Source organism: Miniopterus schreibersii, assembly GCF_964146895.1.
Source record: "Miniopterus schreibersii genome assembly, chromosome: 11".
Taxonomy (NCBI): domain Eukaryota; kingdom Metazoa; phylum Chordata; class Mammalia; order Chiroptera; family Miniopteridae; genus Miniopterus; species Miniopterus schreibersii.
In genome coordinates, this window is record NC_138111.1 from 30,108,026 (window position 1) to 30,126,485 (window position 18,460).

The 18,460-nt window shown below is 36.5% G+C and overlaps 1 protein-coding gene across 11 annotated transcripts in view; it reads left to right on the top strand.

The window, feature by feature from the left end:
* AGTPBP1 (ATP/GTP binding carboxypeptidase 1) overlaps positions 1-18,159 on the top strand; it is a gene marked incomplete at its 5' end in the record, with an annotated part of 94,264 nt that extends 76,105 nt beyond the window's left edge. For 4 of the 11 annotated variants that reach the window (XM_081150720.1, XM_081150724.1, XM_081150723.1 and 1 more), the window contains 3 exons: positions 1,550-1,726; positions 4,535-4,695; positions 17,413-18,159. In XM_081150720.1, the coding sequence (XP_081006846.1) occupies positions 1,550-1,726; positions 4,535-4,695; positions 17,413-17,587 (513 nt within the window). In that variant the 3' untranslated portion in view covers positions 17,588-18,159. Of the gene's footprint in view, positions 1-1,549; positions 1,727-4,534; positions 4,696-6,745; positions 6,841-13,150; positions 13,936-17,412 lie in introns of those variants that run through there. The other 7 variants (XM_081150727.1, XM_081150729.1, XM_081150728.1 and 4 more) reach the window with 3 other exon arrangements.
* Between the last annotated feature and the right edge of the window lie 301 nt (positions 18,160-18,460).

Sequence of the window (18,460 nt, forward strand, 5' to 3'; positions counted from 1 at the left end):
ATAAAAAATGGAAACAACCCTGGAATTCGGAGTAGTAAGTGAAAGCCATCTCTCAATTAATTACTAATTAATCAGTTTTGCCATGCTGAGCACATTTATTCATAAATGTGTACGTGGAGTACATGAAGTTTTTGTTTGTATTTATTTTTTTTGATGCTCCAGAGCAACATGTTTTCTTCATGTAATGTTTGTTGGCCATCTTTCCTGGTCCCCATATGGAGATCTGTTTGTCTTTTTGACAGTTCCACAAAATTTCCATCGTACATTTTTGTTCTTATTGTAGGGATGTACCAAAATTTACTTATTCAGTCATCTCTTGTTGGTGGTCATTTGATTAGTATTGTCAAATTGTCCTTCATAAAAATTATGCAAATTGATGTTCCCCAATATGATGAATGATGGTGGTCTTTTTCCACACCCTTTTCAGATAATACTATTATCTTTGCCAGGTTAAAAATTATCTGATGATTTTAATTTGCATATCTGTAATTTTGAGGTTGAGTATTTTTTCATATATTTGACCAATTATCTCCCTCTTTTTTAAAACGGCCTTTTCACATATTCTCTGCTTTTGTGCTGGTCATCTAGTTGTTATTGTTTTTAAAACTTTATGTGTATTACAAGTATGTTAACTTATTTTGTGATGTTTAGTAATTTAAAACTTCTATCATATTTGTCGAATTTTTAAAAAATGGCTTCTGGGTTTTGAGGCTTAGAAAGACTTTTCTCATTCCAAGATTTAAAAGTATGGTTCTGTTTATTTTTTTTAGTTTCATTTCATAAAGTTTTACATTTAAATTCTCAATCTAATTAGAATTAATTTAATGAAGAGTGACTGTAGCTTGTTTTTCTTAATGGCTATCCAGTTGTGTCAGCATTAGTGAGTGATCAGTCTCTTCTCTAGTAACACTAATACTAATTTTAACAGATACCTTTGGTTCTGATTTTGAACCTTTTATTTCTAGGGATAAATCTTTTTCTATACTAGCATCACAGTTTAACTTAACCATGGACGTATAATTTAGGTTAGTATCTGTGGGTTATTTCTCCAGTCAGCCTTTTCTTTCAGAATTCCCCAGGGTGTATTCCCATATTTATACTCTCAGGTGAACTTGAGAATAATTTTAAGTTGCAGAAAATATTGTGGGGGGTTGTGATTGTTTTAGTTTTATTGGTTAATTTGGGATGATTGACATTTACAGTGTTGAATCTCTTAGTAAAGCCATCTTTCATGACTTAAGTTCCTTCATTTTTAAAACATGTTTTCTGCATAGTTTTTCTTACATGGTTTTATTCCACTTATTGGTTGCTACAATAAATGTGATACTTTTTTTCATTCTATCTTCTAACTTATTATTTGTCTAGGAAAGCAGAAAATTTTCAGTAAGATAATTATTTTGCAGTTTTGAATAGCAGGGAGTATAGCAAGAAGATCCACATAACCCTGCTCTGATCACTGTGCTTTCATGAACATTTTTAAAGATTAAAAACTTAAAAATTTTTAAGTTAAAAAAATTCTTGAAATACTTTATTTTATCATTCTTTGTAGACTTTGCCTAAGATACTGAGCCATATTGCCCCAGCATTTTGCATGAGCAGCTGTAGTTTTGTAGTGGAAAAATCTAAGGAATCCACAGCACGTGTCGTAGTTTGGAGGGAGATTGGAGTACAAAGAAGCTATACCATGGAGAGTACTTTGTGTGGCTGTGATCAGGGAAAATACAAGGTAAAACATTTCAGGACTTCTAGCCATAAAAAGTATTTGAAGACTTTTTTCATATGTATACTCCAGTGGTTTTCAAGTATATATTCAATGGTATGTTTGTTATACTGAGTTATATTAATTCATAATGATGAGATTTGGAATCATATGCAGTCTTAAAATATTTTTAGAAATTTCTCTGAACTAAATAGCTTGTTTTGGATTCTCATGAAATCATGAGTCTCTTTATATTCATAATTTTTAATAAAGCATGTTGTACACATATAAATACTGATTAGTAATTTATAATGAGTTGTGCAAGTAGCACATTATTAATAAAAATTTATATCATTTAAATTTGTTGGATATAAGTATATGTCTATGCATTTAGAAATAAACATTATACTTATTTATAAAGTTTTTGTATTTCGCTTTCTGTGTGTGACTTTTAAATGCATATCCCTTCACTTTGTATTTTTCTTTACTAAGACTGCTCTTCTGTAGTGCCATAGGCTTTTATTGGAAATAGCCTGAGTGAGTTTAAACTCTACTTTTGAAATTCAAGACTAATAAAATGTTAGGTGACTTTGAACTTTTAAATTTTAAATATTGAGAACTTAATGGACAATGAATTGGACTTTAGATAAGCAGCAGCAAACCTGAACATCTTTCTTGCCTTGGCAAAATTTTTCAGGTGTCTTGCTCTCTGTTTTGTTTTTTGTTTTTGTTTTTGTTTTTGTTTTTGTTCTTTTGGCATAGAGCAACAAGAAACTGAATCTAATAGTGATTTTCATATACCTCACGTGAAGATGGTTATACTTTTATGTTTGGAAAGAGCTAAAAATCTTTCTATTGGTTAGTATTAAAAATGTAAACATATTACATTTGATGTCAGAATGTTTAAGTGGAGAGCCTAAATAATGACGTTTCCAGTCTAACAAGCGGGAAGAAAGTTGTGTAGATTTTGCAACTGACATTCAAACTTTTGGGGCCCAGTGGAGTAGAACGTAATACATTTCAGTGCTTTGTGTTTTAGGTTGACCACAGTATACTCTTCCAAAGTGTAATAATATCTTTTGAATTCTCTCCAAATATTGTAAAACAGTTTACCAAGGGCCTGATGGTGGTGAGAGAGAAAATGTAGCATGAGCACCATTCTAGCCCCCAAACCCTGTCCCCTAGTCATTGCTTTAGTGGACAGCTTTGCTGAGGGTCATTCAGACTCTTATGGAGAGAAGTGTGTTTCACTAAGCCAAATTTTTTTATGTCTACAATGCAATGCTTTGATCATAACATACACTTCTTTTTAGTATTTTTTGATTAATAAACCTTTGTTTTTTAGAAGTTTGAGATTCATTGAAAAAATGAGTGGAAAGTACAAAAACCCCCAACTACCTCCATCCCCACAAAAGCACATAATGTTTACTTTTCAAACTTATTAATATTAGCTAATGAGTTGTGTGAGTCTAATTATATTTTTAGAAAAGATTTCTTACCCTGAAGAATGTTCTTATATTACTGTATTTTAGGCTGTAAATGTTCTTATAATTTTCTATGAATTAACTCCGAAATAGGTATAACCTTTCTAAAGCTCTACAATTAAGAAGGCAGTTGAATATTCTAATAAAGACAGGTCACATTTCCTAGAATATTTGGAGATGGCCAAACTCTTTAAATAATCAATCAATCATTATAAAGTAATAGGTTAAGTAATAGTTTTTACAATTTATATCTTTTGATTACCCTGTCGTTTAGTTAGTCCTGTCATTGAAAAGTTGTTTTACAGTATCTTCTCTCTAAATGATGTCAACTCTCATCTATGCCTGCAACTTTTATTGGTGTAAGAATTTCACTTTAGAGATTTATTTTTAATCTGAAAATTAAATAAGCAAAATCTTGATTTACATTCCATTTTTATCCTTTTATGTGGTTACACTTCTGGTAAATCTTATATTGTTTATTGGGAAAACTCTTGTGTAATAAAGAGTATGGGGGTTGTGGTGAAATTTTCTCTTTGCTTTAGTAGACACAATTTGAAATGGGCATTCTTAATTGACGTGGAACATAGGAACTTATTTTACTAATACCTCATTGGCTTAGATTTGTTCGATTTTTTTTTTGACAGTTACCTTTTTTTAAAAATTAAAAAAATATATTATATATTGATTTCAGAGAGAGGGAGGGAGAGGGAGAGAGAGGAACATCGATGATGAGAGAGTCATTGATCGGCCGCCCCCTGTCTGCCCCCGACCGGAGATCGAACCTGCAACCCGGGCATGTGCCCAGACTGGGAATCGAACCCCGATTGCCTGGATCCTAGGCTGACGCTCAACCGCTGAGCCACGCCCGGCCGGGCGACAGTTACCTTTCTTTTGTTTGTTTATCATACAGTAAAAGTACCTATAAGTAATGTTCAAATATACAAATTGGAGTGTTGATTTTAACACTGTAATATTTCAACATTGGCATCCAAAGTAGTGGATTACAAGAAATATTAGTGAGATCTTGTAAAAATATATTTTCACACATGAACTCCAAGAGTAACATAAGCACAAAATGTTTATGTATTTTCCCCCTCAGTGTACTGATAAAAATAGTTTGCGTTTGGTAAATATGCCAGTGTAGAATTGTTTTTTTAATACAGTTTTCTTTGTGACTTAGAATATCTGATATTTTTCAGACATTGTGTTTGTTGAATTCTAGGTCCCTACAAAATACTAATCTTTTAATTTTATTAACATAGTTTTATGTTCTTTTTATATACTTTTAATGAGATACAGCTAGAGGATAGCAAGCATCCTAGTTACACATATAATATTGCTTTATTTCCAGGGCTTACAGATTGGTACTCGAGAATTGGAAGAGATGGGAGCTAAATTTTGTGTTGGTCTATTGCGTTTGAAAAGACTGACATCCCCGTTGGAATATAGCATGCCTTCTAGCCTGCTTGACTTTGAAAATGACTTGATTGAATCGAGCTGCAAAGTAACTAGGTAAGACACACTTATTCTGTAGTTATCTTGTAGTATACTGTTAGACTTCATTATTCAGTTAAGCATAGGAAAGGCACAGAGATTTTTGACAGCCAAGAACATTTTTAAGATTACTATAATTAACTTTACACATTTACGATTTGTTCCAAATTGTGATAATATTCTTGAGTCTTTTAACATTGATATTTAGATGAAATTTTAGTGAAATATTATTATATTTTGAATGCTGTTTTTAGTGGCCTTAATGGTTTATCTTTAACCCCAAAATAAGCAATGTGGAAAACATTACTTATATCAGATAATATGCAAATTAAGAAGGCTTGGAGTTAGTATTCAAACTTTAAAAAAGAAAGTTTATTTCGTTGCTGTCTACACACATCATATAACTTTCCAATAACCTTCTGTTACATATACCAGAAACAGCTAATTTAGTATCCCTTTGAAACTTGAACTATATCTGCCAAATATTCTTCTAAATAGGTAAATTTTTGTCCCTAAAATTCAATATATATAAAATTTGACCAGCTAATGGAGCAGAGATAATTCAGTGCCATAATTCTTAATCATAATATTAGAGCTTAGCATTTTATAGTTTAATGTATGTAAGAATACTCTTATACAGAACCTTCATTTTTCATCAGATTTAATTATTGTCATGCTTTGTTATAGATATTAATTCAGCACTTTTAAGTATAGTAAAACATCAATTACAATTCTGTTCTTTATAATGTGATAATTGACAGAGAGATCACCTAAATTTTTACTCTTGAAAGTGCCTACTAAACAATAACGGAAGCTAACCTAAAGATTGTTAGCTGTTCTCACTGATGTTTGGATGGCTCCTTTTAAGTTATCTCCTATTCTTTTTCCCCTCTAGCTTTGTTGAGGTATAATTCACAAATAAAATTGTAAGATATTTAAAGCATACAATGTGATGATTTGATAATATGTATACATTGTGGAAAGATTTCCCATATTGAGTTATTAATGTATCCATCCATTATCTCACATCTTTACCTTTGTGTGTGTGTGTGTTGCATGTGTGAATATTTAAGTTCTACTCTCTTAGCAAATTTCAGTTACACAACCTAATGTTATCAACTGTAGTCACCATCGCTTCCTCAGACCTTATTCATCTTACAACTGAAAGTTCACACCCTTTCACCAACCTTTCCCTACTGCCCCAGCCCCTGACAGCCACTTTTCTACTCTGTTTCTATGAGTTCCTTTTTTCTTTTTCTTTTAGATTTTACATCTAAGTGACACCATACAGTATTTTTCTTTGTCTGGCTTATTTCACTTAGCATAATGCCCTCCAGGTTTATCCATGCTGTAGCAAATTAAAATATTTCCTTCTTTTTAAAGGCTGAATAATATACTCCATTATAACCTATATTCTACATTTTCTTCATCCATCCATCCGTCAGACAACACTTAGATTGCTTCTATATTTGGCTATTTGTGAGTGATACTGCTTTGAAATGGGTGTACAGATCTCTCTTTGGGATAATGATATTGTTCCCTTTGGACATATACTCAGAAGGGAGGTTGCTGGATCATATGGTGGTTCTATTTCTAATTTCTTGAAGAGCCTCCACACTTTTCCATAGTAGCTATCCCAGTTTACATTTCCACCAACAGTGCACAAGGCTTCCTTTCACATCCTCACTATCATTTACTATCCCTTATCTTTGGGATAATAATACATGTGAAGTAATATCTCTTTGTCATTTTGATTTGCATTTACCTGATGATTAGTGATGCCGGTTGCTTTTTCATGTGCCTGTTGGCCAACTGTATGTCTTCTTTGGAAAAATGTCTACTTAGGTCCTTTCCCCATTTTTTAATTGGATTGTCTTCCTCTTGTTGAGTTGTATGAGTTCTTTGTATATTTTGGAAATTAACCCATTATCAGATGTATCGTTGGCAAATATTATCTCCCACACAGTGGGCTCCTTTTGCATTTTGAGGATGGTTTCTTTTGCTGTGCAGAAGCTTTTTAGTTTGATGTAGACCCACTTATTTTTTTCCTTTGTTTCTCTTGCCCTAGGAGATGTATTGGTGAAAATTCCACTACGTGAGATGTCCATGATTTCACTGCCTATGTTTTCTTCTAGGATTTTTATGGTTTCATTACTTACATTTAAGCTTTTTATCAAACATTTTGAATTTATTCTTGTGTATTCTTGTGTAAGTTGGTGGTCTAGTTTCAATTTTTTGCATATATCTGACCAATTTTCCCAGCACCATTTATTGAACAGACTATCTTTACTCCATTGTATGCTCTTACCTCCTTTGTCAAATATTAATTGACCATAATGGTATGGGTCGATTTTTTGGGTCTCTGTTCTGTTCCATTCATCTTATATGCCTGTTTTTGTGCAGTGCCAGGCTGTTTTGGTTACAAAGGCTTTGTAGTATAGTTTGATATCTGGTATAGTGATCCTTTCAACTCTGTTCTTCTTTCTCAAGATTGCTGCAGCTATTCGGGGTCTTTTTTGGTTCCATATACATTTTTGGAATATTTGTTCTAGTTCTGTGAAATACGCTGTTGGTATTTTAATAGGGATTGCATTGAATCTATAGATTGCTTTGGATAGTATGGATATTTCAGTGATATTCTTCCAGCCCATGAGCATGGTATATTCTTCCACTTGTTTGTATCTTCCTCTCTTTCTTTTTTCAGTGTCCCGTAGTTTTCTGAGTACAGGTCTTTTACATCCTTGGTTAACTTTATTCCTAGATATCTTATTTTTTTAGTTGCAATGGTAAATGGTATTTTCTTTTTTTAGTTTCTCTTTTTGAGAATTCATTATTGGTGTTAAAAATGCCATCAGTTTTTGGATGTTAATTTTGTATCCTGCTACCTTATTTATTAAATTGAGTAGTACTTTGGTGGAATCTTTAGGGTTTTTTATGTACAATATCATGTCAAATGCAAATGATGACAGACTTATTTCCTCCTTTCCAATTTGGATGCCTTTTATGTTTTCTTCTTGCCTGATCACTGCGGCAAGGACTTCCAGTACTATGCTGAATAATAGTGGTGAAAGCGGACAACCCTGTCTTGTTCCTGTTTTTAACTGAAATGGTTTTGGTTTTTGCTCATTGAGTATGATGTTGGCTCTAGGTTTCTTAAATCTGTGGCTGTATATCTTCTGTCAGTTTAGGGAAAGTGTTAGCCATTTTTTCTTCAAACATTGATGCTGCCCATTATATCCTTTCTGGGACTCCATTTACATTTAAGTTTGACCTTTTCACGTATCTTCTGTCTTTTACTGTCATGAATAAGTTTCTGTTCTTTGTTCTCTGTGCTTTGTTCTGGATGTTTTTTATTTTAACCAACCTTTAATTCACTCATGCTCTTTTAGGCTGGGTCTTTCTTATCTGATGTGAAATTTATCTTTTTTTTAGTTATTCGTTACAGTTAATTAGGGAGAGGGTTAGGAAAAAAATGTTTAAAAAAACTCCTTTGAGGAAGGTGATTTTTAACAAATTGTGGGGAGCCCAGCAGAATTTACTTTGAACAGACTTTCACTTACCCCACCTCCACCTCTGTTTCTGGCTTTTGGCCTCTAGGATAACAGTCTTTACAAAGTCAACTTTTCACCTCTCTGAACTGGGGTATGGTCTGTGGAAGGGATCTGAAGGTCTAACTGCTCTTAATAAAACCTTTTAACCAACTCTTTTGTTTTCAGTTATACCCTGATAACCAGTATCTCCAATTGCTGAACTTTTCTAGGGCTTTGTAATGCAAATCAGTGTTTTTCCCCTCTAGCTTCTCCTACTGTAGGTACTTAGCAAACTTGAGGAGGTTGGAACTCAAGTCCATTAATTAGTTTTATCCATCTACATCCATCTTTCCACATTTTGTTGATATCTCTTCTTTGCTGTTACCTCACCTCCAGTTTTCTTTTCTGTATGGATTTATCCTTTTAAAAAGTTATTCTTTTACTGTCACATTAATATTTTTTGAAATCCACTATATTTACCAGAAGTTAAAGAACTTGCTCTTCAATGAAGCCTGTGGTTGAAAATTTGTTTCATATTTCCAGGAAATTACCCCACATAAATCATTTTAATTTCACCCAGTTGTATTTGCTGTATAATGAAAATTCCATGTGATGCAACACTAAATCTGCATTATGTCTTTCCTTGAGGGTGTACCACTCTTAGTCAAAGCTGGGAATATTGGTAGAACTCATTTAAAAGCTTACAGCCATATAATTGTTTTGTACTTAGCAAAAGTGTTTTTATTTTACGTGTCACACGAACTATTAAATAGTCTTCTCAGTGACCCTCATTTAAAGGATTTGAGAACTGATAAAACATTTAACAGTACTTCTCATTAGGATTTTGCAGTGATGACTGAATTTTAGTATATTGGGCATATGGAAGAAGTATTTGAAACTTGAGTATATTTAAAACATTATAGAAAAGTGAAGTTGAAAAATACCAACTCTATACAATGTTTTATCGTAATACAAAATGTGCCCGTGTTTAAAGGAAGCCTAATTACTGTCTTACAATCAAACAGTATTTGGACTTGTTTTTTTAAAAATTGAGCTAAAATTCACTCTGCATTAAAATAACCATTTTAAAGTGAACAAAACTTTTTATCACTGCCCCCTCCCCCGCCCAAGGAGACCTTCATACCCATTAAGCAGCCATATCTAGCCCCTGGCAACCACTAGTCTGCTTTATGCCTCTGTGGATTTACCTGTTCTGGATATTTCAAATAAATGGAATCATACAATGTGTGACCTTTTGTGTCTGGCTTTTTTCACTGTGCTTGTTTTCAAGGTTCATCCATGTTATAGTGTGTATTAGCACCTAATTCCTTTTTGTGCATACAGCATGAACATTAGAAAATTTAATGAGAAATTGTTCCTAATAAAATAGAACTTAAGCTGGAGAAAGCCTTTAAAATATGCTTAGCATTAAATCTATTTTGTGTTAATACTTTAAAAAATTCTAATCTGATTTGTTTTGATGGAGTACGTTTCTAATAAAGTATAGGGAGTACAGCTCTGTGGACCAGTTAACATCATAAACGCTCCTTGTTTAAAGGCTCTACCACCCCTTCCCTAGCATTGTAAGAGACTGCCTTGAAGTTATTGGTAAAGTAGTAATAAAGGTTTGATTGCTACAGACTGTTATCACTAGAATGAAATATTAACCTGTCTGTTATCTATACTTTCTCTGTATGAAGCTAGTGTTTATAAATATATAGGCACTTTTTCTCTTAAAAAAATTAATATTGTTAAAGAAAAATTTACTCATGACACTTGTTGAAGAAGGGGAAGGCAGACTTTGTTCAGGAGGACTGCTGCCTGAGGTTTGGCAGCAGGGGGCAGAGAGCTGGTTCAACTCTGAACCCAATAAGGAAAAATGGAAATTTGTAGCCAAGGAGTAGAGTAGGGGGTTGGTGGATTGAAACATCGGGGTTGTGGGAGATGCTGGCTAATTGGACTTGACAGAATTTTTGCTAAAAGAAGGCCAGGGAGATTACATCTTGAAAGGGGTTTTTTCGATAAACTGACTCGGCAGGATTCTTGCTGAAACTGGACTAAGAAGGCAGAGCCACTGGACTAAGCACACAGCCCAAGGTCAGGACCTATTCAGCAAGAGGACTCAGAGGAGCCTGACTTTTAAGTTTGGTCAAGGAGAGAGTCTCTGTCAATATAGATGATTTAGGGCCACATATTAACAGTAATATCTAATACCTAGCTCTATAGTAAAGCTTACTGGTATTAATGTACTTTATTTTTAATGTAGAGTTGACCATTTGATCAAGCTAATCTTAAAACATCTCCCTAGTTAATGGCTGATGCACATACTTGAATCTGGTTTGCATTTCTTATTTATTGCTACCATGAAGGAAATTCTTACAGCTGTAATTGCTGTTGGGATATTTCCTAGGCAGATAAATCATGCCATGTAATTAAAGATCATACACAACTTCTGGTCCACTTGAAATCATAGTTGCTTATAACTAAAAGTGAACCGATTGTGTTTTTGTGCCGAGTCAATGAAATGCTATTGTATTAACAAATATAGAGCAGATCAAAATCATCTCAAAAAATAAGTTTGGGACTTACATGAGCACTGAGGACCCCAGGCCAGATAAGGTGATAATGAAAGCTTTGGGGCTTATTATAAGAGAAGGAAATGTTCCTTATTATTGAGATCCAGATAGGTATCAAGTTAGTGATTTTTAGTCTCTAAGACTTAGCTATACAAGGAATTTGCTGACTATATGTATTTGTAGGTATTTGTGTGTTTTATTCTTGATAGCCTCTTGGAAGAATGAAGTTATTCCTGTCACTTAAGTGTCTGTTTGAGACTTTAAGAATACAGTGTTATCAGAACAAGGAAGAATACATGTTCCTTCCAAGTGGATTCATTCTATCCCTTGGCAGGCTGCAGAGCAGGGCAGATCACTCCGATCCAGTGTGGGACCTCTCTGACTTGAGCTGGGTTTGCAAAACCTGTGAAACTTGTTTGACCCTTGGTTCTCCCCTGCCCCCTTTTAGGTCGTAGCCCTCGAGAGGTCACAATTCAAAGCCTAGAGCATCTCCTTTCCTCAGCACCACAGTTCTGTGAGAAATTCTGTTTATTTTCTGTTTTGTTTGCTTTGCTGCTTTCTGCTTTGCTTCTCAGCCTTGTGCACTATGTATTTTAAGAATTTACCAAATGCCATTAGGGAAAAACTGTTGGGGTCAAACCTGTGCAACTCCCTTCTTTCAGAAAACTTGGCAGCTCTGAACACCAATTTTTGCCTGCAGTCCTTTGAAATTGCTAAAAGCTCTGATGACTTCCCTGCCTCTTAGCAGCTGCCCTTGCCTGATCCTTGGTTTCCTCTGGACTTTGCCCCATGTACCTTTTCTCCTTTGTATCCTTTCACTGTAGTAAGTCATAGCTGTGATTACGACTGAGTGCTGAATCGTGTAAGTCTTCCTAGCAAATTACTAAGCCCGGAGTGGTCTTGGGACCCCCAACAGCTGTGACATTCTGAATTTCTGTTAAGTTTGGTTATATCTCAGAGATTCTACTGTTTTACTGGAATGATCAGGGACAGATGGTATTGTAACCCCTTTATATATGTGTGGAAACAGGCTCAGAGATGAGTTTACCCCACGTCATTCATCTAGAAATTCCCAACAGAACCAGGAATGCATCCAGGTCTGACTCCAGAATTCTCCTCTACTTTCATCACATCTTGTGTCTTCCAAGTGATGGAGCAACATTACTAAAATGGAATGGTTTCAGGTTTTGAAGCTCTCCTGCATTATTTGGGAATTTAACCATTTGATCCTCATTGTGACTAAGGAATGTTTTCAGATCAATAGTAAAGTAAGTTAGAGTTTACTAGTTAATTACTGTTTCCCACGGGCAACTTCGTTATACTTTCCAACAAAGTATGAGTAAATTAGCTTTCTTTTCCCCCCAAATAGATACAGTTCTCTTGTTAGATATTCTGTACACTAAGTCTGAGTGTGCGTATGTGCATGTGTGTGCAAGTACTTATGTGTATTCTGTGGTCACTTGAGACTGACAAAAATTGTTCCTTGTATTTTCTATGGATAATTTTATTTACTTTGTGAAATTTTAATTGATGCTATATCTCTTATAAAATAGGAATGAAATTATATAAATAAAATATTCCCCCGTATTTGTGCACATAGAGATTTTCTTTCACATTAGACTTGACATTTCAGCACAAAGATACAGTTGGCAAGTCACAGCTTGCTGATAATTTGGGCAATGGAATATTTTTCTGTTTGTGCATCAGTTTCAGAAATTCTCCTCCAGGATATCTTTATTGTGTTGTTTTAAAATAGGTAGGCCTGGCCATGCGTGGCTCTGCGGTTGAGCGTTGACCTAGGATCCAGGAGATCAGGGTTCGATTCCCAGTCAGGGCACATGCCCGGGTTGCAGGCTCGATCAATGACTCTCTCATTGTTGATGTTTCTCTCTCTCTCTCTCCCCTTTCCTCTCTCTGAAATCAAATAAAGATATATTTAAAAAAAATAAATGAAATAGGTAGGTTAGTCTCAAAAATTTAGCCAAGAGTGAGGTTAAGGAAGGATTCTGTTACAAAGTAAGGCTGTATTTTTAGTCCTGTTGGCCCAGGGCAGCTCATTGTTTGGGCTCTTTAGGAATTGAGAAAGATTTATTTTTTTCTTTAACAAGGTAGGTTTTATTAAGGTCATAAAAATATCTGTACAGCTTAAGAGTTTACCAGTGCTTTCACACTTACCACCTAATTTGAGCCAAACAACTTTGTGAGGTAGTGGGGCTGATATTGTTATCTCAGCTTCACACTTGAGAAAAACTGGTGCTTGGAGAGAGTGACCTGCTCAAGGTCACGCAGCTGGTTGGTGGAAGAGAAGAGGCACAAAAGAATTTCTGACTCCATATACAGTGTTTTGTTTCTTTCATGCTTGTATAGGTAACAGAGCTGAAGATCTACATTCTGATGTCTCGGATGGCCAGTGAGCTCTAATGGAAGTAGACGGGTGTACGTTTGAGGAAGATGGTGAATTCTTTAGGTTTAATTTTGTGCAGTGCTTAATAGTTTAACACGAAGATAGCCAGAAAACTTTGAATCCGAATGAAGCACAATTTTTTTCCCTATCTTTAGAAATAGTTGCAATTATAAACCTTTTCTGCATCCCGATGACACCACGCAGCGGAGAATTTCACTGCCTTCATCTGTGAGAAGGCCCGTTGGGTGAAGGTTTCCTATTTTTCTTGAAGCAGCACGAGGAGGATTGTGTTTGGACTAAAATGCTATTCTCTTAGAATGAAATGTTCCTTATTGAATTGTTTTTGGCGTAGTCATCTTTACACTAAGGACCAAAATCCAGAGTAGAGGGATGTTGAGGCAGGTGTATATAGGACAGCTGTCGGGGAGCGAAGCAAAAACAGGGCAAAAGGAGTAAACCGACATGAAGAACGGGGGAAACGAGGAAACCGTGGTGGGAAACCAAAGTCACAGCAGTGGGGAAGAAGGAAATGCTGATTAGACATTTTTATGATTGAAGTAATATTTGAATTCCTATCTGCTAATGGAAGGGGATTAGTTATTTTATAACCCTAGGGCAAATTACCTTAAAGTCTTTCTCTTAAGTGACAGTTATTGTGAGATAATGTGTGTGAAGGTACTTTTGAAATTGTAAAGTGCTTAAAACGTATGTTGGAATTATTAATAAAAGTGAAGCTGAATTGCTAAGATTGGTCTTGTGCCGTGATTTTTTTTTACTCAAGTGAAATCGGTGGGATGGGGTATGAAAGTCAGTGATCTTGCGGGCCTGTGGCTCCTCATGAAGGGTGCAGCAGACATTTGTTCAGAGCCTACAGCGTGTCAGGCACTGGGAGCTGACAGGTGGTACTGAGATGGGTAAGTCACAGTTCCTGACCTTAAAACGCTTGTGACTTAGTACTGAGAACACAGGTCCACAGTAGATGATTTCAACTGCATCTGAGAAGTAATCAGATGGAATGTTTGTGTAGGTGCAAAGGGAATATATAGAAAGGGATTTTATTCCAAGTTGGGCGTTAAGAAAGGAAGACATGTAAAGATGTGCGCAAGCTGCGGTTCGAAAGAAACGTGAGTGGTGAGGAGGGGAAAGGTGGGGAGTATGTCCTAAGGGAACGATGGCAGTGAAGACCTGTAAGGAGTGAGGCGAGTAGTAGCCTGGACATTGATTGGCAGGACTTGCTGAGAATTTTGGTTTTATGACTCACTGAGTGACTGATACTGAGAGACCACAAGAGGAGCAGACTTGGTGGGGAGAGCGATGGGTTCGGTGGTGAGCATGCCACGTTCACAAGATGCATTGAGATAGCCACGTGAGTATACTAGCGAGCCCGTGCATACATGGGGCAAGTTCAAGGCAGAAGTCGGGGCTGGAAATTTGGATTTGGAAATGGTCAGAATGTAAATTAAAATATATGAGCTCACTCAGAGAGGGCATGCATGTAAGAAAGAACAGTTAGAACATTTATAAGCACCTGTTTTTGAGGCGTACACAGGGGTGAAGAGCACTGATCAACACTGAGAAGAGACGGAGGAGTGTCAGAATTTCCGCCACAGCACAGCAGAGAGATCTAGAAAAAATGGACTAGAAAGTGGCAACTGGAATAGCAATAAGAAGGCTGCTTTCAGTGGAGTGATGGGGTTTAACCTTCCTTCCCTTCCCTCTATCTCAGTACCTCCCAGTTCCTTAAACCTACATCTGATCTCTCCTCCCACCTCACCTCTCCTGCTCACCCTCCACCCCAAGCACACACGTACATGAGGTAGCACTGATGGCCCCATGGCGATTGCTGGGTGTACTCTGTCTACTTCAGCTACAGGCTGGGATCGGGATTTTGTTAGATCTGCAGAAACAAGAGCCAACCCTCAGGGCCAGTAAGGGTTATAGGAAGAGAATGAAACTGGTCCCCTCCTGGGTAGAAGGATGGGTGACGCCGGAACCTGAATGGAGTACACGTCACCGCCAGCGTGTGCGTGAGCCAGGATCAGGAACTGACAGCATCAAGTCACCTGGGTGCAGCCCTGAGCATTCCTCAGTATGGAATTTCTTTTGAATTTCCAGGAGCTTGCCTTCCAGGTGTGCTTCTCTGTCTTAAATGTGCTTTCCAGCACCTCACACCAGCATTCACCCCAGTCTCCTTGCCGTGGAGCTGCTTTGTCTTGATCCTGAGTTCCTAAATCACACTTCTCTCCTGTTTCCTCATGACTTACAGCTTGTAAGAGTAAGCTTTTTTTTTTTTTTTTTTAAAACACCTTTAAGTTTAGATTTTCTAATATCCAGCTTCCCATGTAGAACCAGGCCCTCGCTCTGACCCCAGTGTAGGGCCTGGGCTTCCCGCAACCGGTCTGTTGTCCTTGGCGGCAGTGGAGGGGGTGCGTGGGATTCTGTGTCTGTAGATCTGAACAGCGCCTGCCTGCTCACCCGCCACTGCACGGACCCCGTGCCCTTCCTGCCCTTTGGGAGGGCCCGTGGTGCTGCTGGGCGCCTGCCCCGCGCTGGCCGCTGTGCTTATCCCTGTGGAGTCAGCTTCTGCAGGCCTGGTGGCTTTCCCGGCCCCCGTACCACTGTCCTGCGTGGCTTCTGAGCAAGTCTGTTTCCTTCCTTGTGTTTCCATGATCGTGTCTTGTTACAACAGTTCCGGGAGAAAACAAGTATGCAGCAGGAGCTTGGTCTTGTCTTGCTTTCTCTGCTCACCTCTCTCTCTCCCCTTCCTTTGCTCCAGCTAGTCTTCTGTATATTCTAAGAATCATCTGGGACACCTTGTGAATTTGAAATACCAAGGTCAAGCAGAGGAGTGAATTATAGTTTTACAGTTTTTCAAAAGAGAATAATTGTCATTTTAAAAGGCAAATAATTTTTTCTTTTAATCTAACTTTTTCCCCTAAAGATATAACAGAGTCATGATCAATATTTTAGATGCATATTGGAAAGCTGTGCTCTTGTTCTTGTGAGTGTGAGGTGTGTTGTAAAGTCTCCTACAATCCTCCAGGCCACTCATCTTGGTTTATCAGGACTACTCCATCACAGTGCTTGTCAGAGGAAGTTCGCTATATGTAAGATCAAGATGGTTTTGCAATGTATTTTTCTTTAATGAACAAAATTAAAACAATTCTAGGAAAAAGGGTAATCTCACCAGATGAGTTTGCTTTCTCTCGTCAGAAAATTATTACCATAGAATCCATTTACTTGTCTTTCTTGCCCAAACTTGCAGGTACTGAACTCAATTTAATATTCACTTGCAGGAATTCTTTCATTTCAGGTGTCTAATGACATCTGCTTCTCTGCTCATTTTAACAGATTATTGCTCCCTTTTTTATTGTCTGATTTTGTAGCTTTTAATTGCATCAGCAATGGGAAATCCACTTGGAAGCAGGTGGGATATAAACGAACATACATCTGTTTGAAATTAAGATAGTTTGGGTCACAAAATGGCGACATTGAGACGGGGTATGTGTGTGTATGTGTGTGTGTAATCTCCCAAATGGGGAAGCAAGAAACAAGAATACTGTTATTTTTTGAAGAGGAAAGTATATATTACCCTAGTGGGAAAGTTGTCTTAATCCCAAACAATGTACCTAATGAAATATTTAGAAGTACTTAGTGCTTTTAAGCAAGTATCTTATTCTGTGTCCCCAGGGAAAGTAATTAATCTGGGTATGGAGTGTTCACTTGTTTTTAATTTTTATTCTTAACCAATAGAAACTGTGAGGATGGGTATATGTTTTTATGGCAAATAATGACTTTACAGACTTAGAAGAAGTAGTGTCAGTGCATTACTAGAGGAACCAATTAAATACCCACAGTTTCTTACAAAGTCTATTGAAATTATCTGTTGCTTGATTTACAGGGATTAAAGTAGAACATTTAAGCCTGCAAATTGATGAAACCCTTCAAAGAAAGCATATTGTTTTTTGTTGCTATCTAATTGTAGGGTGTATATTGACACTCTTGTAATATAATTAAAAATGAGCATTTCACCCTTTATTATCAGTGCAAGCAGGTTTCAACTATTACAAATCTCTTAGCTTGTTCATTTGGATAACATTTTGAAGGTCAGCCCACCCAGTTTTATTATATTGAAGCAAAAATTAATCCAGCGTGTTCAAATAATCTGACATTAGAACCTTAAAACCTAACGAAGCCTTGTGTGTTCTGTGTGCTTTGGCTGCAGCCCTACCACTTATGTTTTGGATGAAGATGAACCTCGATTTCTTGAAGAAGTTGATTACAGTGCAGAGAGTAACGATGAGTTAGATATTGAATTTGCTGAAAATGCAGATTATGAGCCTTCTACTCAAGAAGAAGTACTCTCTGACTCTGAGTCCTCAAGAACATACCTGCCTTGAGCCCTCGGCCAAGTCTTGTAAATGCAAAGAATTAATGAACTATCTTGATTTTTATTACACAGGAAGTTTGGAGGAAATGAGTTTATAGAGAGCTGACTCGTAAAGACAAAAAGAAACTTGGGCCTGTTTGGTTTCGAGACAATAAATATGTCATTAATTCATGATAAAATTGGCGCTTGTTTTCTTTTAGCTATTCAATGCACTTAACGTAGCATTGAATTATTGAATATTGGATTTACTTTTTTAAAGAAAAACCTGAGTGTCATTGCATGAATTTTTATCTCCCTATGGTGATGTCCTGCATCAAATGGATAATTCTGAAGCGTGCGAGAATATAAAATCTAAATTCTAGAGTTGTTGAAAACCCTGAGCTTTTGAAAACTAATATATATGTACATGGATTTCTATGGATGTGTGTCTGTAGGAAGGGGTGGATAGATACTGAAGATAAGACTGTTCTTTGAATCATGTTAACTGTTGAGCTGTGACTGAAATAATCCTGAGTTTGTCTTGAAACCATTACATCCTACATTTACCAAATTAAACAAATAAAAACAATATTAAACGTTGCATTCATTTTGTCATCCTTTTTAACCAGTCCAGATTACTGGTTTATAGAATCTTTGTCAAAATATTATAAAAATCCAACATCTGAACACATCGATAACAATTGGTAAAAACAATGCTTAGTTTACCGGCGTTGTGTGTTTCCTGACGGGCATGCCTCTACCTGTCGTGCAGGATGTATTTGAGCAGCTCTTTTGTATAAAATTGTGTCTCATGGGTACACTTCAAGTGTATCACTGCAGTCAGTTTGTTAAGAAGCTTTAAAAATGCAGTGAGGATACAATGCAATGTGAAATGTAGAGTGGA